This window comes from Poecilia latipinna, unplaced genomic scaffold (genome assembly GCF_001443285.1).
Source record: "Poecilia latipinna isolate Pla-1442-1.1 unplaced genomic scaffold, P_latipinna-1.0 Scaffold124, whole genome shotgun sequence".
NCBI lineage: Eukaryota > Metazoa > Chordata > Actinopteri > Cyprinodontiformes > Poeciliidae > Poecilia > Poecilia latipinna.
This window is the reverse complement of record NW_015112740.1, coordinates 418,624-442,057: the sequence shown is the minus strand read 5'-3', so window position 1 is coordinate 442,057 and position 23,434 is coordinate 418,624. Positions and strand designations below refer to the sequence as shown.

Sequence of the window (23,434 nt, the reverse complement as noted above, 5' to 3'; positions counted from 1 at the left end):
CCGACACTCGTGTTTATTAGTCATCAAGGAGAATGGTTACAACGATCTATTAAGCATAGTAAATCATGCTATAATCGTGTGTAGCCTGACTTTATGGCTGATTATCAAAAAGAGTAAAGAGGATGTCTAGTTATAAAGTTTGTTTACAGAATTGTATTTTGTGACCTACATTTTGACAGAACAGTGACCCTGAAGCTAAATGTTATGTGATGAGTTGCTTAACAAACAAGAGACCTCAGACTGACGCGGGATTCTCCGTCTTGGATATGTGCTAAAGATCATAACTTATGATTCAGAATCAGTTGGTGAATGTCGTGAACACAAGTCTGAAAATCCAGTTTTCTTAATAATGATTCACTATCTGCTGATGCAGAATGCTGTTTGGTAAAACAGATAACAAGTAGAAATCAACTAACATCGCTGTCTGTTTGGCGCCCGTTTTCTTAGTAATGCTTCCTGCTCAGATGATAATGACTGATTAGTTGAAGTAAAGTTCTGTGTTAAAGTTTAAGGACAGATTAAAACAACCTGCAGTGAGGTGTCATGGAAATGCCCTCCAGAGATGGTTTCACTTTAAATAAGAACAGGAAAAAACATGATAGATTTGTGTGTGATATCACACACAAATCGAACTTTTAGCCTGAGAAAAAAAAATAATACATTTAATTTCTACAAACACACAGGTGGTGCTCTTCTTGACACCTCCAAAGGCAGAGCAGAAAACATCGAAAGCCTTATATGTAAAGGCTGATTGTGGAATGGTCCACTTCTAAAGCACCGGCTCATTTGTCATTGCCAATTTTAAGATGAGGACAAAAACAAGCATAGTTTGAATATATTATATACATTATATGGTGGCTGAGAAAAAGTTTGGGGTGCTGGTAAATATAATGTGCACACTTCAACTTAATTGGGAAAGAAAAAGTACATTCAAGCCACCAGTTGAAGCCTGAGTTCTTCTAACGTTTTATGACAGTTTACAAGGAAAAAGCAGTAAAAAAAAGGGGTTAAGTAACAACATAAATCTCCATTTTAACAGGAAAAAAGACATTCCACAGTCTTTTAAAGGCCATGACACTAAAGTGAGCACATACAGTTAACAGCTTTGTTTAGGAGAAATGCAGGGCTTCATGAAACACTTTATGTTGATTCTGGCATTTTTCTTTTCCTGACACTTACCAGGAAGTTTAGGGCAATTTTTCTACTCAATTACATTGCCAATAAGTTAAGAGCTACATCCTTGATGAAAACCCCTGCAACCCTTGGGCACATTTTGGAAATTTCCTTCCCACAGTTGAAATACATAGTTTCCTGTTTCAACGAATCCTTAACAACATTCCAGTACAGTGATTATGCCAGCAAATCATTTCCCAATACAAACATGATCTATGAGTCGGTAAACTCCACAGTTATCTAACACTCTGAAAGGTTTTCAGCAACAGTTTTAAAATAAAGTGCTGTTATGGAGACATTTGACCTGACTCTGATGCTTACTGCAGTTCAGTAAGTTTTAAGATGTTGTCTCCTCCATTACAATCTGCTTCACTGACAAGATAAACGTGGGTCATAATTTGACCCAGATCCACATGTGTTTAATTATTTCTCTCAGTGTAGATATGGGCAAGTTTAGGCTTGATTTGTTTTGAACTTGCTTAAATTTATTTTGTGTTTTGTAACAAATAGGCTTCTGTGTCATTTCATTTTATTACCACTGGAAAACAAGAAGTCACAGATTGAAGAAACCTTTAATCAACTGTTACATTTGTTTTAATGGGAATTCGAGGGCCCCCCGTATTTTTACACTTTAAGACGTTTTACACTCCTTTACCAGGGTTGTCATTTATATGGAAGGTGCCGTTGGTGTAAAAGTGAAAGAGAAAGGCATACGGGTCACACTGACTACATCCATTACACATTCCACTTTGGGGTAAATAAACTTGCTGAACAGCCCCGGGGCAGTTTGAAGATGTAAAGGGAGGAGTGTCTAGTATTTTTAAGCAGTCGGTGCCAAAGAGGCAGTAAAAGGAGAAAAGTGTTCCATGTCGCACAGAGTGAGCCTCTGAGAAAATCTAAAAAAAAAAAGATTTCTGGTTTGACAAAAAACCCTTTATTAAATGTTTGTTGGAAACAACATTTGTATTTTCCATCCATTTTATAGAATGGAATGAAGAGGATATAACTGCACATTTTTTTTATGATGTGATGTATTATGGATGACAAATATAACCCAGTTTGGAGTACAGATGGTCTCGAATGATATCACTGTTATCTAAACTTAAGCAGCAAAAAATAACCATGATTACACCAACGTTGAATAAACAAGTTATCAAAAAAATTTAGAAAAATCCCTGCAGACGTCTGGTCAAACACACACCTCATACTTAGGCAGAGTATTCAATGATGAAACACTCAAAACACTGAAGTAAAGATGGAATACACCAGTCAGTTCAGTGTCGTTCCTCTGGAGACAAAAATAAATGGTTCAATGAAATTCAAACCTAAGTAAACAAGGAAGCAAGAAGAACTGAAGGAGGAAGAATAAACTATAAAAAGTACCCAACTGTATAACAAAGAGGTACATTTGTTTAATGCTTTATAAAAAGATTTTGTCTGAAAAGAAATTGTATCCTAGTGGAAAAACAAAATAAAAAGCCCTACTTGTTACAGTCGTTGCACATTGTTTTTATTAATCGTAATGTCTAACCTGCACTTTCAAAGAATCTTTTTCTTTCCTAGAAGACTCTGTTTAATGCTATAAAATGAAATATGCACAGTTTAATAATTAGACCTATCTACAAAAGCATCTCAGTTCTCCACCAAGCCTTGCAGTCTCCAGTCCTGGGTTTGTATAACATTCCTCCTGTGTTTGTTTTCCCAACTCCTCCCAAGTCTTTCCAGGAGGCTGAAGGTAACCCGTAGGTAACCCGGAGCTTTCTGATCCCAACAGAAGTTGACAGATGGGTTGAATACAGACAGCATGAATAATGGAGGCCCTCATATATCAATCTGATAAGCAATTTGGACATGCGTCTGCTGTCTCTGTCTAGTCACTGTCTCCTAACTGTGCCGGATCTTGCAAACTCCTATTGACTGCAGCAGGAAATGGCAATGAGTAATGTTAAATTTTGTGAAATGTGTTTTTTTTTTTTTCCATTTAAGGAGAGTCTTGCGTCTATCTCTTTCTTAAGAAATCAAAAATGTATCAAAGTATGCTAATGACCTATAAGTAAATAGTTTAGTGTCTACGCAAGATATGTGAGATAAAGCTGCTTCTGATAAAGAGTAGTTAGAAGGAAATTTGACAGAAAGTTGATGAGGTATCAAAAAAGAAAACTGGATGTGGGGGGTGAATGTATCTACATTTAACTGATTATGCTAATGTGGAAATTCCCTGTAACAGCTTAGCTGGCATACCTTTAAGAAGAACCCAGCTATAGATGAGCAAGCAAACCGTCAGGTGAAAACACGTTTACGTCCTGAAATCCCAGAAAATACCAAAAGGCACTTAAATTCGTACTGAAATGTTTGGAAAGCGTCTATACAGAAAATAAAAATTAATTCCACAGATGTTTGATGTAGGAAATACAAAAAAAGATACAAAAGGTGCAAAAGTCTTGTTCTGTTTGTACACAAAGTGGCAATTTTTAAGAAACTTTAGAAGCATAGTGCTGAAACAAAATCAGTTTTACCCGAGACCTCTAAGTCTTTAAGGTGTCTTCAACTCAAAAGAAGGCTGACATTTAAGTAAATGTTAAAACATAGTTGATTCCAGATAAAATTGGGTCTTTTTCTGTTACAAACCAGTTTAATTCAATTATGTTATGTTTTGTAGTACCATGTCAGAAACAGAATAATCTCAGAAAACTATTTGCACTTCAAAACTTAAAGTCATATCCAGTTATTTTGAATCCCATAGAGACAAGTTTGTTACTATATGGAGACGTCCTGGAAAGAAACAACACTCATCAAAGGCAAATTTAACAAATTCAACTCAGTTGATGTCTTCATTCAGGAAAAAGACACAGCAACATAAAAGTGAAAGACCGGGGCGGGGGGCGGGGTGTACTGTCTGTGGGAAACAGAAACAGAGTTAATAACAGTAGTTTCTAGTAGTATCCAGAAAAAGGGCAGAAGCTGGCTGCAGCAGAAGGGCAGGTTCTCTTTATGTGGGAAAGAAAATAAAAGGAAGCAGGAAGGTAACTGCATCATGGGTAAATCAGTGTCTTCATCCTCCAGAGAAACACACAAAGCATTGGCCAGGAGTACTTCATGTGGGAATGAAAAATATAGAGATTTCCCAAAGTTAATAGCAACAACACTTCAACATATGGCTTCATTCAGGAAAGAGACAAGAAGCACAAACACTGAGTCAGGAGTGAGTTCTAAGGAAAGATTTTCAGGAAGACGTAGAGAAAGAATCAACTGACAGCCAGATATGAGACATGGTTAGTTCTCATGAAACAAGACAATGACAGACTGGCTTTCTTCAACTTCCCTTTTTTATAAATTCGTTATTGAGCAAATTGGCAAAATCCAGTTATATTCAATAGTGCTTTTAAATAAGGAAATATTCCAACTTTACCTTAAAATGTTCTGTATTTAAGCAACAATGTCAGAGTTCATTCAGGGCGGACCTTTCTATCAACCTTCTACTGTAACAGATTTGACTTTTTGAGTAAACTGGACAGATAAATATCAAATGAGGACAGTTTGGGTTCCAGTCGGGGTGGCGAGTCGCAGCGAACCTCAAGTTCCTGGTTTAAATCTCGTTCCTTCCCAGGAATAATCAGGGTGGCGGTGGCAGGAGGGGCAAACATCAGCAAAGTCTGCAGCAGAACAGAGGAGCTGCGGAAAGAACAACTGTTCTGGTTTCCAATAAAAGTTTTATAGCATAACTTTATTGAGAGTTTTCAGCAACAACAATGAACTTTATTTAAAAATTCCTTGCTTTTTAAGTTTCTTTTTCAGAATGTCACCATCAGAACATCACTAAGTGCATATGACTTAAAAATATTAAAACAGTTTTGCATGGAGCTTGTAATCTATGGTGGAATCATCTAAATAAAGGTCATTTTCAGTCAGACATTGAAGACTTTATGGACAAGAAGCAGAAATAATTTGATCCAAACACTCCATGTGTTCCCCATGTGAACATTGCTGTTATGTTGACAACATGCCAAGAATGGAAAATGACTCCCTGTTGACTCTTTCTCTGTTAATGTCTTTAGCACATGTCTCTGAACACATTCCAAAAGCTACTGGAGCAAAAACACAACAGAGGTCAACAGAAAGGGAAATGAAGCAGCATTTTCTTTCACCAGCGTGTGCACTTTGAAGCAGATGAACGAAATGTTTCAGAGCATTTACTGTTAATTTACATCCTGACTGTCACTGTTCCAGGGATACAAGCAACCAGATGGCTTAAGTGTCTTCAAGAGGTCCAGCCCACAGGGGATGTGTTTCTGAAAAATGTTCACAGTTTATATAGAAGAAGCCGGAAGCCTGTTCATGTCCTAACATGTTTGAACATGTCTGATTCTACCCAGTTTAGAGCTGTAATAGGATATGTTTCCCATTTCTCCTGATGTTTTCATGCTGGGAAGCAGGAATTCAGAAAGTAATTGGCTTAATTTCCTCTTTCAGTTATTTTTCTGTTGTTATCAAACCTTAATCTTCAGTATTCAGTGGAAAGAAAGCAGACTGCTCTCTGGGCCAAAGGTAAATCTCTGCCTCAAGTGGAGGAATTCAGGTTTCTTGTGTTTTTCAGGACTGATTGTGTGATGGAGCAGTAGGTGGTTAGCTGGATTTGGGCCTCAGCTTCAGTAACACTGCCATGTGCTATGAACTAGTGCAATATGAAAACACTGAATTAAATTGAATAGACTCATAAAACTATTCTGTTATAAACCTCCAACGGTAGAGAGCATTACTGTCATTTACTATACATTTTCCAAGCTAATTTTGCTCACCTTTCTACTCAATAAAGCAAAAAGACCCCATAAAATTAGGAATTTTCCACATCAATGGAAAGTCAAATTAGCTCCAGATGAACTAATTGTCTCTCAATTTCCTGCATTAGTCATTGCCCTGCATGAAGCTGCATTTCCTACTGTCAACTTCAACTTAAATGTATTAACAAGCGTTGTTGTTTTATCATTAGAGTGTATGAGCATGGTAAGATGACTAAAATAACATGAATGAATTGTGCAAATGTCTCTAGTTCTGTCACTTTGGTTATCTCTTCAAACACAGACAGAGAATGAGTCATGGAGCATTTTCAGCATAGTGGCAATTAATTTGCAAAGCACATAACAAACTTTCTTTAACCTCAAAGCTGCACTGATGTTGAGTAATAAGCAGAAGCAGGTCAAAAGTTGTGACCTATTTGGATGGAGAAGAAATCAGAGGATGTTTCATAACTCTTAACATTTATGTATTTTGAGTTTTACAATGACCATATCAAACTTCATTGGAATTCTTCAACATGATAAAATATGCAAGAGTCACATACTAACCCAGAACGTGAAAGATCACCAGTATGGGCTGGTTAGACTTGTAAGTCAGTGGTTTTCTAACTTTCGGTAGCTGTTAGCTGTGCTGCATCCCTAACTACAGTATGCATGCAAACAAGAACAACAGGTGGATATTTGTTTCAATGATTTCTTTGCAGGCATAATCAGTCTTCCTTTATGCTCCTCCAAAGAAATTCAGATTACAACAGAGTGAAAGTCTAACATTGACTTAATGAGATTTTTGGAGGATGAGTTTCCATGGTTCTAATGTTGCTCTTTCTGGTAAAACTAACTGGTGTTTAAATATTTTTAAAAGCCAAAACTAACAGAAAAGAAACACTTTGGAGCAAAAGCCATATCTTTATTATTGTTTTTTTTTTTTTTTTTTACTTTAGCGGTGAGTTAAATGGATTAATGGGTCATTTCAAGAAAAAATCGGCTCTACAGGTTGAACTCTGTAGTATCAGAAGGTGAATATTTTACTCACCGGAAAAGAATAATGGTGAAGTCATCAGAAAAATGGGCTGACTGATGTGGATGAAGAAATTAGCAAGTCAGCCACTTTCCTTCCCCGCTGGAATCCATACAAGATTTTAACCAGACAAATGGCTTCAAAGGAGCTGCTGTGACAGAAAAAAAATCCTTGTGTCACTTTGGCCTCATTAATTTCCTCTGATTTACAAGCAGGAAAGTTGAAGCCTGCAGTTCCTTTGATCTGTTTTGAGAAATTACCACTGTGTGTGTGATTGTTTATGGGTCATTTTTAACTTTCAGGCAACTTCCAGAGTGTCGTCAGGGAACAAACGTAAAGCTTGCTGAAAGCACGGATTCATTGTAACTGTTCATGGAATCAGAATATTTGATTTGTGCCAAATAAGTAAGGAGGCGTACTTTACATGATTTGAAAACGTCCCTAACTGTACGCTAATGAAATGTAAACTTTTAACAGAATATATTCAGTTTTGTTATCATGATCCAAAACCCCAGGATCTCCCTGAACACTTCTTACACTGTTGACAAAACTTGAAGAAAACTAATTCTGTGAAAATTGTTTAGATGAAAATAGAGCAAGCTGCCATGATGAAACAATCTCCTTTTTATACCGAGTGATAAAATGACTTTTCTGAGCTAAAGTTTTAGTAATATTTTTATGGGGTCACTCAGTTCAAGGTGAGTGAATCTTCATCGTTACAGACAAAGAGTCTGCATAAAGAGTCTGCATAAAGAAAACATTCAAAACTTTAAACATATTTTCTTCTCATGTTTTTATTCAAATTCTTACTAACTAACTTTGACATGTGACTAAGATCACATGCAGAAGGTAGTCCAGAGAATGAAGATGTTAATATTTTAACCGTGATGGTTGTGTGACTTCAGCTGAAATTCCTTGCATGTTAACTATGCACCTTGGAAAAATCCCTCCATCTCCTGCATGGATGATGAATGCCGCAACGTCATCTGTTTTTGACTACATGACTTTAAAAAAGGCCCAGTGGGGCCTCTAAAATATTCTTTGGAAGCTTGGTCCCTTGTCCTTTTGCATCTAAAAATAGTTATTCATTACTTTGGCTGACGGTTTGGAATATTTGTCATTCTTCAGAAATGATTGGGGACCACTTAACCCAAACATGTGGTTTACATTTATCTGTCTATATGTTTCCAAGACCTCAAATTCTTTCAGTAATTGTATAAAAGAAAAAAAAGCAGCAGATGGAGAATTTTCTACATTCTTGTTCTATGAAACCTACAGACTGGGGAAAGTGAAACATATGTCTGTCTTTGCTGGAAAATAGTGGCATATGCAATATTTATGTGTGATGACACAAACTTTTAGGGAAGAAATTTCAGGATGAGATCACCATAATGTTAGAGTTTCAGACAGAACACTAGATTCCCAAAGTGTAACAGATTAAAGGAAGGACTGTCGAGACTAGTTCCTTCAGCCTTTGCTTTGATGACATGCTTCAGTTGGTGTCTATAGGGATATCAAGCGCTGGCTGTCATGGTAAATTCCCTCTAATTGAAGTGCCAGTTAAATTTGTGGGTATCTGCAGAGGCCACAGGGTGTTGTAATCCCTAAAAATAACCCTCAGGGTCAAAGTGTATGCACGCATTGTGCCACTGTGCTGTTTGAAGTGTCTGATAAAAGCCGTCTCTTTTTTGTAAGAGGTCAAAAACTTTCAAAACTGTTTTTCTGCTTCCAACGGAAGCCTTCTCCTTGTCAAGAGTGATTTAGTAACACTCCTTCAGAAAGATGTATAAACTTTGGGTGGTATCAAATTAAAAAAAAAAAAAAAGAGAAAAAACCTGGATCTGTCAGTGACTTGAATGATGTCTCCCCCGTTTTCCCATTCACAGCCAAATTCCTCACATTCCTCCATTCAGCAGAGGTCAGACAAGACAAAAAGAGCAGGAGCTCCAAAGTGAGAGAGATATCCGGAACGTGGGTGGTTGGGGAAATGATGAAACAAGTGAGTCTGACAGTGAAAACCCTTTATTCAGGACCAGCCCCCGTCAGAGCCCCGGACACACACACACACCTTCTCCATTACCCCATATGGCATCATCTGATGACAATACACAGAAGGTCTGCTGCGTTATTACTTGTTTCCAGGCATACTTTCTCTGGGTTAAAGTTAATCTTCCCAGAATTGATAGAAAAACACAATCTAAAGCCCACAAGGATTAATATATTATTAGCTCATTTTACTGCATCCTGGTGGGTGGGAACCGAACTATCAGTATCTTTCAGAAGGAGGAGGAAAAAGCTGGTGGCTTCTTGGAAACTCTGCAGCGTCACCCTGCAGAGGCACTTTGATCCACCCTGACAATGCAGTTGAAAATGAAGCCAAACCATCTACTGAACAAAGTGGGATAATGATGCTCCAATTAGATGGAATTTACAGTTTGTTAGCTGACGCTTTGGTTTGGAGTGACTTAATCCAAGTGAGTAAGTTGTGACTTGAACAGAAACTTCAGCAGCTTTAATAGTGTCTTCTGCTGACATTCCTAGTAGGAATGTGCAGAGTTTGACTGTTTTTATGAACCAAACTTAAAGCAGTCACATCTAATTGGTGCCCATAACATCGCAACAATTGCCAAGTGAACATCTGGAAAACATGAAATGTGTGATTCTTCTACAACCTGAGTCACCATAGTTGTTGTTGAATTTGGAGTCAGAACTTAAAGAGTAAAAAAAGGAAAGCAGTCAAAGTTAACTCGTAAAACATATTGCTTTTCTTGTTTGAACTTTCATTTCTTAGCCTTTGCATGTATAACATTTATTGGTAGTTGTTGTTTTTTTCTTTTCTTTTTTTCCAAAGGTTTAACCCCAAAGTTTTAGATCTACGGAGATCCATTGTAGGCTTGGAAAATGTCTGCTATTCTGACATTCATAACCATTACAGATAAGATGGCAAAAGTCAATAAGAGTTCTGACTCAAACTTTATAAACCCACAGTGTTTTTAATCTTTTTCCATCGGTGATGCTGTTTACATCCTGCCAACGTCAATCTGTTAATACTCAAACACATTACTGATCAACTGGTTCATGAGACACCTCAACAAACTAAAAGTAGTCCAAGTCAAACATTGTGATGTTTGACATAAAAATCTTCAGAATCATTATCGTCGCCTAAAAGGTTATTATAAACATGAATCACAATTAAAAGCATGAGTCAAATTCAACCATCCACTGTGACGGTTAAATGCGTTAGGCCTCAACCAAACTCTAAATGTAGACTTTTAGCTTGTTAAGTGTAATAAAAGCACAAATGAACACTTGCCTCAAGGCAATAACCCCCTATATAGTTATATTTGGTGTGCATGGAAAAAAAACAAAGAAAAACAAAATCCTTTTTTAGAATTTTAGGAGCTTTTTTGGCTAGTTTTACTAATTTCTGAGTCTTTTTTGGAAGCTGATCTGCAGTTTACAACTAAAGAAAAAGCAGCCCTCTCCTTAATCTCACTGAAAACTATTTTAGTTTATTTACAACATGCTGTGGAAAAGACTAAGAGGTTCCCTGACAGGAAAGTAACTCATTTTCACAATATGTACATAGCACTGAAAGTGGTTATTTCTTTTCAAGTCCTGCAAAACGGTTCTCACTAACTTTGAACCACAGAAAAGGAGCAGGGAAAATACAATCTTTAACTGGTGGCGACCAGTTATTATGAAACACAAAAAACTGGACATTAGACTGACCACAAAGAATGTATTCACCTTACAGCTGGTGAGCATGACATTTTAAAATATAAGGGTTATTTATTATGCTGAGTAAACTAAAATGGTCAGACTGTAATATCAAGTAAGTAAGAAAGGAAGTAGCAGCAATGCTACTTGACAATCTATTAGCTGGTGTTTGCAAAGCATATAATACAGGAGCTCCATTCATTTTCTTGGAGATGATTGGCTGTAAATCCCAAAGTGGAAGTTAGAAAGATGTTAGCTTTTGTGGTAGCGCTAGCACTGTTTCCACTGTATTTCAATGTGTATTGAGGTATGCTGGTATTATAGCTGTGAAACTACTGCAGTCATGTAATGTTTAGTCCAAACTATCCATTGAGTTTTTTGGGATGAGAATCAGAGAATTTGTACATTTTTAAAAAAAATATTGTTGATTGTTTTCTTTCTGTTTGAAAATGTGAAAGATTTGGTGACACATAACGGTGAAGTTGCAAATCTTAGCCAGTTTACAGCATCTGTCTGAACCTGCTTATTCTGGATCCAAAAGGCAAATTCAGAACAGTACAAAAGATTTTGGTCATTATTGTTTTTTGTGGATTTTTTGTTTGTTTATTGTGTTTGTTTTTGATTAATGTCTTTATGTTAACTGAACAAGAGCATTTGACCAAAACTCACCTCAATTTTGATGAATAAGTTTCAAGATTTGAAGTGAGGTCTCCTATTGTTTACATTCACTAAGGTAATGTCAAATTGACCTAAGTAGCAAATAAAGGTGTTAAAATGTGAAAAAGAAAAAAAAAAACTTTATGAAAAGATTCAGGGTTTGTTAACATGTTGACCTTATTTTTCTCTTTCTTTCTTTTGTATGTTGCCACAGATTTAACTATATGACTAATCTAAAAAAATGAACATGACTGGATCATCCTTTTTCCATCCAAAGTGTTGAATTTCAAAGATGCAAACTGACGTGAGTTTGTCTTTTGAAAAGTAAACAGTTGAATTTCACAATCTTAACCTTTCACTTCTTGGCAAAGCTGAATAACTTGTAGAGCTATTTTTGTCTTTCTCCTACCAGGAAGTTAGTGTTAAATATTTCAGAAATAAACAGTGTTGTTCCACATTTTCCTCAAAAGATCATTTTGAAAAGATAAATAGCAGAAGTAAAATTTATTGGTGGTTTCAGCAAACATTATTTAATTCAATTTTGTTGCTTCCAACTATGGCAGAAAGCCACTCTGCTTCTGTTTGTTCAGTTTGATGACATTTTTAAGATTGTTGATCATTAATCTGTAATGTCACTTTTTATTGTGTCCATAAGCACAAAGGTACATTTGAAGATGACTGGAGAAAAATAAAGGGATTTCAGGAGGCAAACTTCCATTATTTTATTAATAAACAAAATTTTCTTCCTTCTCCTGTTTTTGACACTATTTCCTTTCCAATATCTTTCGAAAAGTTTGCTGTGTGTTGAGATGGAGAGGAATTTTATGTTTTCTAGGACTTCATCTTGTTCGATATAAGATCGATTTCATTCAGAGTTACCTCAGCAAACAAAGAAATGTGGAGCTTGTTCAGATAAAGTGGGGTGAGGAGGGGAGGCTGGACGGCGTGGGCGTCGAAGCGGCAGCTACGGCTGATGACTCAGGTGATGTGTCATACTCCAAGCTATAAAAGGGAACTTTTACATTTTGTCCACACAAACACAACCACACACACGTACAGTACTCACACTGGACTCAGAGGGACTTTTGTTTACTACAGCAGGAGCCTAAAGATGAAATGTAAGTTTGTTCATCATACTTTTAGAGGAAAACATCATGTGTGTGTTTGTTTGTGTGCGTGCGTGTGTGTGCAAGAGGGAGTGTGTTTGTGTAGAGGAGGTGGTGGTAGTGATGCGGGTGTGGGGTGGAGTGGTATTCACTACACGTGGTCTTAACTTTTACTTTTCGCCTGTGAATGTTTGAGAGTGAGAGTCAATGAAAGAATGAATGAATGAGATGTTTTAGTTCATGACTGAAGCATGAGAAGTGTTTTTTTTATTTAATGTGGAATCTGAATGACCCACTGTTTGGCTTCAGCTTGGCTGTGATTGGATAATCCTTTGTGTGCAAGATGGTGTGTGTGTGTGGAGGTGTGTGTGTGTGTATGGGTGTGTGTGTGTGTGTGTGTGTGTGGTAGGGATTTCCCCAAATACTTCCAACAAGAACTAAATTGGTGTATTTTTCTTTCCTCAAAACATCTGTGGTGAAATATTCTCCTTACTTAGCAATGAATTTTCACTGAAATCACTCTTATTGTGTCTGTAAAATCCATTTTAATCTTCTGTTTGTTAGGGTACTCATTTAAACAACTTTATGTAAACTGAACTAATTTAGCCGCTCCTAACAACAAATCAAAACTACATGAAAAGGTAGGCTTTTTACCAATCAACTTTCATTGATGTGTTAAAAAGTTCAAAACTTAGTGAAACTGAATAAGTGACATGATTGTAGTGATTCAGTGAGTGTCATGTAAATCAGGGAACTTGTGGGTTTCATCCTGCCAGATGGAGCGCGCTCTCTGTTTGGTCTTGCGTCATTAAGTGGACACAGTGTTGGTGTTAATTGGGGGATGGACTCCTCACACATCGTGTTGGTCACTGAAAGCAGCAGCAGTGACTGGCTTTGTGTTTGTGCTGCACGGCTTTGGTAAGAAAGTGAGGCTGGTGATGTTGTGATGACTCCTCTGTTTTGTTTTCTAGCAAAGTGAAGAAAACAAAATGTGGTTTTGGGGGAATTTACAGGTCCAAACTTGTATGTGGTGGTGAAGTTTTGCATTGTGTAATGGCATAAAAGCAGGATTCTTCTTCAGTTTTCAGAGACTTTGGTTGAATGAATCTTTATACAAGTAGTGTTTTGATGTATTTTCCTTTAAGTTTTTGATAGATTTTAAGGACATATGGTCATTTTCTTTCTTATCCATCTGGCTATAGTACCTGTATTAATGTTAATGTCGCACAAGTCATGGTGACGGTTGAATAAATCAGAAGAAAAAGACTAATCAAGAAAAGTGAGTCACTCCTGCAGACAGCGATGTCATCATTGCACATCACCAGGACACTTAAAGTAATCTGTCCTGTAGCCACATCGATCCTGACTCCTGTGATGAGTCAGCACTTAGCAGATTGCCCCTAGTGATCAAATGTGGTACTACAATTGAAAATACACAGCAGTCAAGAAGCTTGTTTTTTTTTCACCTCTTTGTCTCCATAACTGCTGACGCTGTGAATACGCCATGACTCATGCGAAAGCCGGTGGCTCAGCTTCTTTTATATGTGGTATCATCCAGATGGGGGTCAGAGAAATGAAGACAGAGCAACGATTAGAAGGTTGCATTTGGACTTGTGTCCGGGATAGAGTTATACCCTGTAGTAACGTTACACTGCATGTGTCAACCGTGGTTATAGGGCAGGAAACAGAACGCTGCTACTTGAAACTGTGGCTGCTCACATCTATCCAGTTACTCAGACATGACTTAATATGATCAATATCCACTTTTTACAGGCCAAGGCAGGTGGTTTTGGATTATTTTCACCTTTTTTATAGAACCAGAGATCTCAGCTTTCTTGACTTGCATACAAATCAACAAACTGCAGAGAGATGAAGGTCATTAGTTTTACTCACTTCAACAATAAGAGTCAATAATGTCAGACAGCTGAATAAACTTTCACTTACTTAATCATGACATAAGCCTCTGTAACTAAGCAAAAAGACATCACAGGATAGTGAACAAATGAGGGACTGCATGACACAGCATGATGCATTTCTCTGTAATTGTAATGTGAAACCAGAGTCATACTGAAAACATGGAAACTCCAATTATGGAATAACAGAAGTGGTGTTTTTTATAATCAGATTAAATGTATTTAAACCTTTTTTTCTTCAAAACTGTAAATTTAGAACCATCATCTACCAGGATGTAGATATAGCAAGCAAAAAAAAACTGACTGATTTAACAACAATTGTCTATTTGCATAACGTAACACTGAGTTGCATTTCTCTAAACTTCTTTTCAAAATGGGAAAGACAAGAGAGTACATCATTCAACTGAGGTAAATGTGTGTTGAAGTATTCTGCTTCCATAAACTTGCCCATATATAGAGTCAGAGCAGCAGTTATAACATTAAAAACTTCTCATGATGTGACTAACTTGGCTCTTGCCACCACTCATGAGCTCAGTCATAGTGAGAACGTAAGGGAGGTAATAAAAATCTGTTAGATAATTACAGCAAAGGGTGGTGCCTTGGGGTCATTTAAATCCAAGCTTTTTGTTTCTAAGCTTGATTTTGCATCTGTATATTTGAGGAAATCACCAGTTTGCATGATATAAGCTGTGGTTGTAAGCAGAAAGATTGCTTGTTTCATAGAAAAAGTTGTGGTTTTGTCCACCTGAATAATTTGATGATAATGCAGTGATGCTAAAGGAAGTGTGTGTTTTAAAATCCACCAGCCAGTTTGTGTCTGTTTTCTGTTTGGTGCAGACCAGAGCGGGGATTTTCATCGAGTTTATGGCTGGAAGCAGCTGCCTGTTGCTGATTAAACCCAGAACCCGAAGTTACAAACTGTCACACAGAAGCTGCAAGTCAAGGAAGTTAAACTGCTAAAAATTGAGGAAAAAGGAGTCGGTAGTTACTAATTTACTACTAATACTGTTTCATGCCACATTAATGTTGCATATTTTACATTTAACAACAAGAGCCAGCTCACAGCAGGAGCGTGGAATTAAAAACTGTAAACATTAGAAAAGCATTAATTTATGAAAGTCAAAGCCAAGACTTCTTTGAAGCGAACAGAGCACCTGTTCATGAGTCGATTCGCTGTCCTTGAGAGCAAAAGCAAAGAGAGCAGAGGAAATAAGGCGTCCACTGAGCACACACAGGAAACTCCAGTGTTTGTTTGTCTGACCCAGCAAAAAAAAAAAAAAAAAAAAAAAAAAGGGGGCACGAACTCAAACGGAAACTGCGGAAGCGGGCGATTATGTGAGACACTGCACGCACTTGTTTGTGTTTCATGTTTGAGTGAATGTGTTCTGACGAAACGGCCTGCTCTGCACATCAAAGACGGCCCATTCACTCTGCCTCTGAAGCAACTTTACTGTGAGCCGTAATGCTGTCACAGCTGTTTACTCAGCCAGATACATGACTGTACACTGCTCTGCCTCTGGATGTTTTTCTTCAGGTTTTTTTTTCTCTCCGTCTCTTTAGGTTTTTGCTGATTTCTTTCTCAGTAATTTTCCAACTGTTGACTGAAGGTATTCCAGTTTTCCAGTGTGTGTCCCTTTGCTGACTGAATACTCCTTCATTACTGCTTGAAACCAAGAAAGCAGCTGATAACAAATAGCTTCATTTTGAATTATTTTAAATGCCTGGCTAGACGTTAATCTGAAAGAGTTTCTGTTTGTGATTTAGTACTCTATTTAGTTTGGATGCAGTGTTGAACATTTGTGGTGCAATCAAACCGCAAATTTATTCAGTGTAAATAGCAAGAATTTTAATTTCCAGATGTCTTCTCACCACAAGTGCATGCCTCTGAAATTTCTGTCAGACTGAATAGATTTTTTAAAACTGGAGGTTAATGTGACTCATGTTGACAAATATTTGCTGAAACATTTTACGATTCCCCTGATAAGGGACTTTATCTTGTGCTCTACATTTTTGCAATCCCTCTCCCACATAATGTGGGTAGCTGGAGCAAACAGAGAAGGAAAAAAACTTTGAGAAAAATCTCAAAGTTTGTGACGTCATTCTAGTGGACAATCAGGCCAAAGGCAAAGCATGCACAACACTGAATCATATTTGTAGCTAATCTATTTTAGCATTAGAATACAAAATAAAGAGGTCAAGCTTCCTAGCAAACAAAAGCTTTTTAGATTTAAACTGTAGCATCCTGTGCACTAGTTACATGTGAATAAATCAGATGCATTCAATAGATTAAAATTCAAGAGCTTCTCATTAGAAATCATCTCTTGAAAGTTGAATATTGTAGATTTTCAAAATTTGTGGATTCAAGCTACAAATCCAGATTTTTTTAAATTATCTTAATTTCAGTGTAGTCTTTACACTAATATTCATGACAAATGAGTGGCAGAGCATAGTCTGAAGCTTAATTTAGTGCTACAGCATATTTGACCAAGTCAAGTTTAAAATTTTTCAGAAATTTCAAGACTCCTGTAAAACATTTTATCAAAAAGTCTCTCACTTTAATAATAATAAAAAGTTGCTTTTGTTGTTTCAGACCTTTGACCTTTTCTAGAAATTAGATTTGGACCATTGAGCATGAAGTTTGAGAAAACATTATCTACAAATACATCTTTGTGATATTATTCACGTCTAATTCACCATTAACATGAAAAATGGATCAAGGAGTCAATAATAAGCTTCAAAGTTTACATGAACGTCTTGTTTTTCATTTACTGCATTGATTTTCATGTAAAGTCGCTGGCACAGTTCTTGAACCTCCTACTAACTCCTAAGATATTTAGCAGCTGGAGAACAAATGAACATTTAGAAATTGAAAGAGTTATGTTGAAAATAAAAGGGTAACCACTGTGGCAACCTCCTGCCTTTAAGTAAACTCATAAATTAGACTCATTTTAGTGTCTGGGAAGCAGTAAAAGTGTCTGAACTGGCCCAACACCCTTGACAAAGGAGATGTTTTCTTTCCAAAGAGCACAGCCCAAGGCGTCAGTCTGCTGATGTCATCACATGCAGACTAATCTGAGTCAGAACGGTGGGCTTGCTTGTCTCTCTTGCAGCAAGAGAAGGCTGAAAGCACGCTCTAAAAAAAACCCTGCATAGCTCACATTCCATCAGCATGACCTAACACATCTAACGGACAAGCCTTTTCTTTGTTGATTTGAGGTTTGGGGTTTTTAAGCATAAATCAGTGAATAGGTTTACAGACGAGGAGCTAATCTTGATGTGAAAGGTATTTCTTCGAAGACAAGTGATTAATGATTAAGAATATTTAAAGTACAGGATTCAAACCATTAATTCTCAGATGATTTTTTTCTCTATTTGGATTCATCAAACGCAGAATGAGATGTTTGACCTGATAAGTCTTTGTTAAAACTTTAGCCTGTTCTTTCAGATCTTACTGAAGTAACACAAGTTGTTTTTAAAGTGTTTTTGGAATATTCAAATGTAAGCACAATAATGTCACTAAACAATTTATAAACTCACAAGAAATAGTGACAAATTCACTTTATTAACCCTAATTAAACATTTCTTGATGATGTACCATTTAAATAAACCTGAGAACATTTTTGAAAAGCCAAAGCATTGTTTATGCTTGTCTTGATGGTCCATCTGCTGTAATCCACCCATTCCAGTGTGATGCATGAAGTATTTGCAGATGACACTGCAGACTGTCTGCACAGCAAATGCTCTGACCCCACCTCAATGCCCAACAGTTGTTGTTTGAGTGGAAACATGACCAAGCCTGCAGGGAAATGAAGTCAAGTCAAGTTTCCGATGCTTTACATCCTAAAAGCATCATACAGTCACCAGTTATAGTGAAAGTAATAAATATTGCATTTTGTCAAATCAAAATCATCAAGTAAGTCAACATCAGATATGTTGGTCAATGTTCCACAGATGCCAAAGTAGTAAGAAGCTGCATATTTTGCATCAGTTTTAGATATAGTCTTGTGGTTTTACATGTTTTTGGGACCAACATGGGGCCAGTGTGTAGACCTCTACCTATCAATGCTCTATAATTTACATGAATAAAATATTTTCGTTTGGGGGAGACTAAGGCACCATAACTGGCTCCAGGCCAGGGGACCTTGTTCTTCCAAATTCAGCCCTAATTACACCTGCTTCATGCTTGCAGAGTCACTCGGCAGTCAGTGAGCCAGGGAGAGGTTCCCAGTTTATTCACAGGGTCACATAGTTATACATGTATAGTGAGACCTAATGGCAGATTTAGAGAAGCCCAATTAACCTATTAAATGTGTTTTTTTACACTGCGGGAGGAAGCCAGACTACAGAGAATGTCTAAACTCCATAAAAAATCGGCCCCCAGGGGCCTGGTGAACCTGTAGTTCAACCACATTTCATTATACGTGAGTTGAGCTCTTTATGCCGTGTTTAGGCTTCCCAGAAACACGAGCCATGACTGGGCAGAATCTGTTTGTGTTTGACGTTTCTGCTCTCTAAACATCCGTCCATATCACAGAGCCTTTCATCCTGTCACAGAGATCAAACGTCTCACAGCTCTTATCTGATTTTTTGAATGACTGTAAATGTCTAGATGACAGAGTACTTTAAAGTTATCTGATAAAACCGTTAATGCTATAAACAAGTGCAATGTAACAGCAAAATAAATGTGAATGGTAGCTGGAGTTTTTAAAGTGCTTGACCCAGTTCAAGTGCTGCACAGTGTTACTGCTGCTTTGGCAGCAACTAGCTTTAATTATGTCAGCCAAACGGCCTTCTTACTGTCGTGACAAACTACAAGCTGACTGCAGCTGCCTCAGAGCTAATCTTGTGCGTCATGAGGTGTAGAAATGAAAACAAGCGTCGATCCAGTCTTGTGGTTTTTTTACTCTGAATCACAACCACAGCACTTCTGGGTAAAGGAGAAGAGAGGAAATCTAAGATGTGCCGCTGGCCGATGCAGCGTTGCACACACCTGTCTGTGCAGCTGTGTGTACAACCACAGCTGGATGACAGTCAGTCAGTTGGACTGGACTTGGTGGATTCTTTTGAAGGAGAACCATTCCTTTGTTGTCACAAACGAGGCTTCAATGAAACTAAAACAGTTCTCCATGGCTCATTGTGTGCGCCTCTCTCCTGTCTTTGCAGTTCTTCCTGAGACTTCCTCGTTCCTGTTCCACCTGCTGCTTCTGACTGAGCTGTTAGTCCGATCTTCATCTCTTCCCATCCGCAGCTCCTCCCACTGTGGATTTTTTGGATCAATGATCCACCAGGTGGAAAGTTTGATGAACTTATCGAGAAAAATCCATCAGCTGGTAAGGCTTATTTCGAACTTCCTTGATCTCTAGCTTGACAGTTATTCAGTTATTATTTTTTTAAACCTCTGAATATTTGTTAACTTACTAGAATTTCACTGACATAGCAACAGTTTGGCAAGAAAGGAAATATAATTTCCTACTAGGAATCAGGGAAAGTTCTGGGATTTGTCACCTTTACTGGCATATCGACCAAAAGAATTATGTTTTTTTTTTTTTTTTTTTAACTTTTACTTCTTATTGTGTTTTGAATAGAGAACAGAAGAACTCGAACACTTTGAAGATGCCAAAATCACGCTGGATAGCCTTCCTGACTTGTATCACACTGCTGGCCATCTTAGGTCATTGAAGGTATAAGACTATAAAGATAAAAGATTGAAACAGCTTATCTCGTCTCTTCATTCCTAAATAAAATATGTGTTTTATGTGCCTGCAGGTTAATGAATCCCTCACTCAGATGTACGGATACACTCAGTCCTTCAAACTGCATATCGACTGGTTGAAGGTCGCTAAAGAAAATGTCAGTTTGCCCTTCCAGACAGAAGAGGGCGCCAGCTCTCACCTTCTGCAATTGTCCAACCTCATTGGAAAATGTCTTCATCCGGTAGGTCCTCCTGCATTTATTCAATTACGTTATGTGAAATTTTTCTGTGAAACCAAAGTACAGAAATTATAGATATTGTAGCACAGAAACTGTCAATGTATTCTTAATTAAATAATCCCAAAGGATGGTGAAAAAATAGAAATGTAATATATGTGCAAAAAACATCTTTGGGTAAAGTTAAAAGAAATGCAACACGTGTATTAAATATAAATATAGTAAATGAGTGTAAAAACTAAAAAATTGCAAAAATGTCAAAATAACTGTTATTTTAACACTTTTTTGTAAGTGGCTACAAGGCATATTAGAAGTTTTTATATTTATATTTTATATTTTTATTAAGTTACGATTATGATTATATTATTTTTTATATATTCATATTCTTATTTACTTATGCCACACCTTCATTTTTTTCTGTCAACATAGTTGTATATTTATGCATTTGAATCAATCTGATTTCCTTTCTTCTTTTTGTTTTTTAGCAAAACAAAGAGGCTCTTCCATCAGTGGCACCCAACCTTCCTGTTGTCTCCAACGCCTTTGATGCCCTTGTGTACTCTGTAGAAATTTCTGACAGGTTAAAAGTTTTCTGTGGGTGGTCAAAAAGAGTCTTACGGTACTTCCATAAGCATTCTTAAAAACAAAAAAGAAAAAAGGTCTTGCAGGCCTTTCGGAGGCAGCCCTGCTATTCTAGACAACATAAAGCCTAACGGGGCATTGAAACATCTTCCACAATGAAAACCACTGTTAACTCCAGAATGTTTGAAAGCGATATTATGTCATGTTAGTGGACTACCTCAAGATGGCAGCGTTAGGTAATCTGCTGTGGCGGTGCTGACCCAAACATCTCAGCAGCAACACATCGGTGCCTAAATAAGGATAAAAATACATTTTATTAACTTTATTATCCACTTTTTTCTAAGCCGGTCTGCAGTTTAGAAATGTGATTTTCCAAAAGATTTCCCATATTGACAAGACTGTATAAAAACTCATCAAGACAAATTCACAAAAAAAACGTAACGTTTTAGGCATTTTTTTTCTTTTTCTCTTAATACTCTGCAAAAATGTCATTTTGCTTAGTTTTATGAACAGAAGTGAATTAGTGAGAATAAGGAAACTGTCTGGCAGCTTCATTCACTCTAGACATGATATATAGATATTTTCTAAATAATTTAAGAATAATTTTACCATGCTTAATGAAAAGCTACTCTCTCACTGCATTGATGATATTAGGCATCAATCATCATAGAGGATGGACAAAATTATTTCCTGTGCTTTTTTTTCTTCTGAATTTATGTGAAAAGTATTTTTAGACAAAAAGTTTTAGAAATAGATAAACTGAGAAGATACAGAAATTAGAGTCTATTTTTCTTAGACCATTTTGCATATATCTAAACAACTCCCACTGGAAACAAACAAATATGCCCAATTTTTTATTATTTTTCCTGCACTTCTGCTATCATTATGCATCAGCTGTGTGCTGTTTGATTACTAATCAATAAGAAGAGGTTAAAAATGTTAGTTTCAGTTGTTTTACCAGAACTTCCAGCCTTGCTCAGACTGTTCTTTGCTTGAATGTAGAACTTTTGCTGATACCAACATCACTAACCATGAGCGTGGCATTGACTGTTTCACCATTTGATTGAATGTTTGCCAAATGGAAAGAAATGTCTGTTTAGATTATGTACGATGAATAATGTTGATCTAAAGCCTCTTAGTGCTAGTGGCATCAGGACCATCTCCATATGATGTGACTGAGATCAGTGGTGCATTGTTTACAAAGTATTTCTTTGAACAGGTTGCCATATGAATTTCTTTTAAGAGAAAGCAGAATGTAGGCTAATCTCGTAGGCTTGAGGAAATGTATATTTTTCTTTTACATGTAGCCATTTGAACTGTACTCATGCACTGTGCGAGGTAGTGTCACCTGCGACCTTTACCCCCACTGAGACTGTTTACACTTCTGCCAGGTGTTGATCAGAATGATGAACTGATGGATAAGAAATATGGATTCTGTAACAACTCTTTTGTTATATTTTTTTAACCTATTTAGAATGCTATTTATCAGTTTTTATATTTTGTATTTCAGCTTTGAGATGCAGGCATCTCATTTTTTTATAAATATTGTTTTATGTCATATATAATATTAATATTAATGTATTATTGTTATTGTAACTTATGCTATTTATATGATTATAATGTATTGGTTTTATATATTTAATGTAATTAATAAAATAAATGAAACATAAAGATTGTTTCAGTGTGCTGAATAAATAATGGACTGATACAACAAACAAACAAAACCAAAAGCTATAAGTGACTTGAAGTCAAATATATTATAATTTTAACTCCAAAATTATCAAATATAGACATTTATTTTAAATCACTGTGTAAAAATGCATTTATCAGGGAGCCTCATACATAATTTTACAATACTACTTAAAATCATATTTATTATGTCAACAAATATTGTGTGGAGGTTAAGACACATTTATTATTTTGAAAATATGATACATTTGTAACAAAATCAACCAAATTAACTTGTATGGTAGAATTTAAATGCATAATTTGAAGATTTAATTGAAAATTTGTTTTTGGTAGAATGGTGGAAAGAATCACTTAACACTTTATGTCAGGAAATAGCTCTGATTGTAGACTAAGCTGTTAATAAACTTTGTCAAAAGTCAAAAGTACATTAAAAATGTAAAAGTAGTCAAAATTAGGAAGTTTAGGATTTTATTTTATCAAAAGACAATGGAGTTTATAACCTTAATCTTCTAGTAGAACTGACTGAACAAAAATCATTGGAGTTACAGGTCAACTGTATGGAAATGTGACTCCTACTGGTGAAAACCTGAAGTTACAACCAATTATATCTCCAATCTCTGGTATTGTAACACAATGGGAAAATGTCTGTGCAACAGTAGCAAAGTGACAGGCAATAACAGCTAATCAACTTACACAAAGACAGAATATAAAAATATATAAACCAGAATAAAGAATAAAAATCCTGTGCAATAAAGGCAGCATTTCAGCATAAATGTTGCATAGTTATAAAAAAATATTCCAGAGGAATACGCAACTGAGCTGGTTAATTAAAAAAATTTACAAAATGTTCATGTT

General features: G+C 36.5%; 1 protein-coding gene across 2 annotated transcripts; it reads left to right on the top strand.

The window, feature by feature from the left end:
• Positions 1-12,402: 12,402 nt before the first annotated feature.
• Positions 12,403-22,406, top strand: LOC106945039 (uncharacterized). Of its 2 annotated transcripts, XM_015028446.1 has the most exons (5): positions 12,403-12,479; positions 19,544-19,710; positions 19,966-20,061; positions 20,147-20,314; positions 20,794-22,406. In XM_015028446.1, the coding sequence occupies exons 1-5, from the start codon at positions 12,473-12,475 to the stop codon at positions 20,947-20,949; spliced, it is 594 nt and encodes a 197-aa protein (XP_014883932.1). In that variant the 5' UTR covers positions 12,403-12,472; the 3' UTR covers positions 20,950-22,406. The 2 variants fall into 2 exon arrangements, with proteins under 2 accessions (XP_014883932.1, XP_014883931.1); XM_015028445.1 differs by lacking the exon at positions 12,403-12,479 and having other exon boundaries at positions 19,237-19,710.
• The last annotated feature ends 1,028 nt before the right edge of the window (positions 22,407-23,434 follow it).

Coding starts and splice junctions, on each gene's coding strand:
- LOC106945039 (XM_015028445.1), top strand. CDS start 19,246: ATGAAAACAAGCGTCGATCCAGTCTTGTGGTTTTTTTACTCTGAATCA. Junction 20,062..20,146: donor GCCATCTTAGGTCATTGAAG/GTATAAGACTAT, acceptor ATGTGCCTGCAG/GTTAATGAATCCCTCACTCA. Junction 20,315..20,793: donor TTGGAAAATGTCTTCATCCG/GTAGGTCCTCCT, acceptor TTTGTTTTTTAG/CAAAACAAAGAGGCTCTTCC.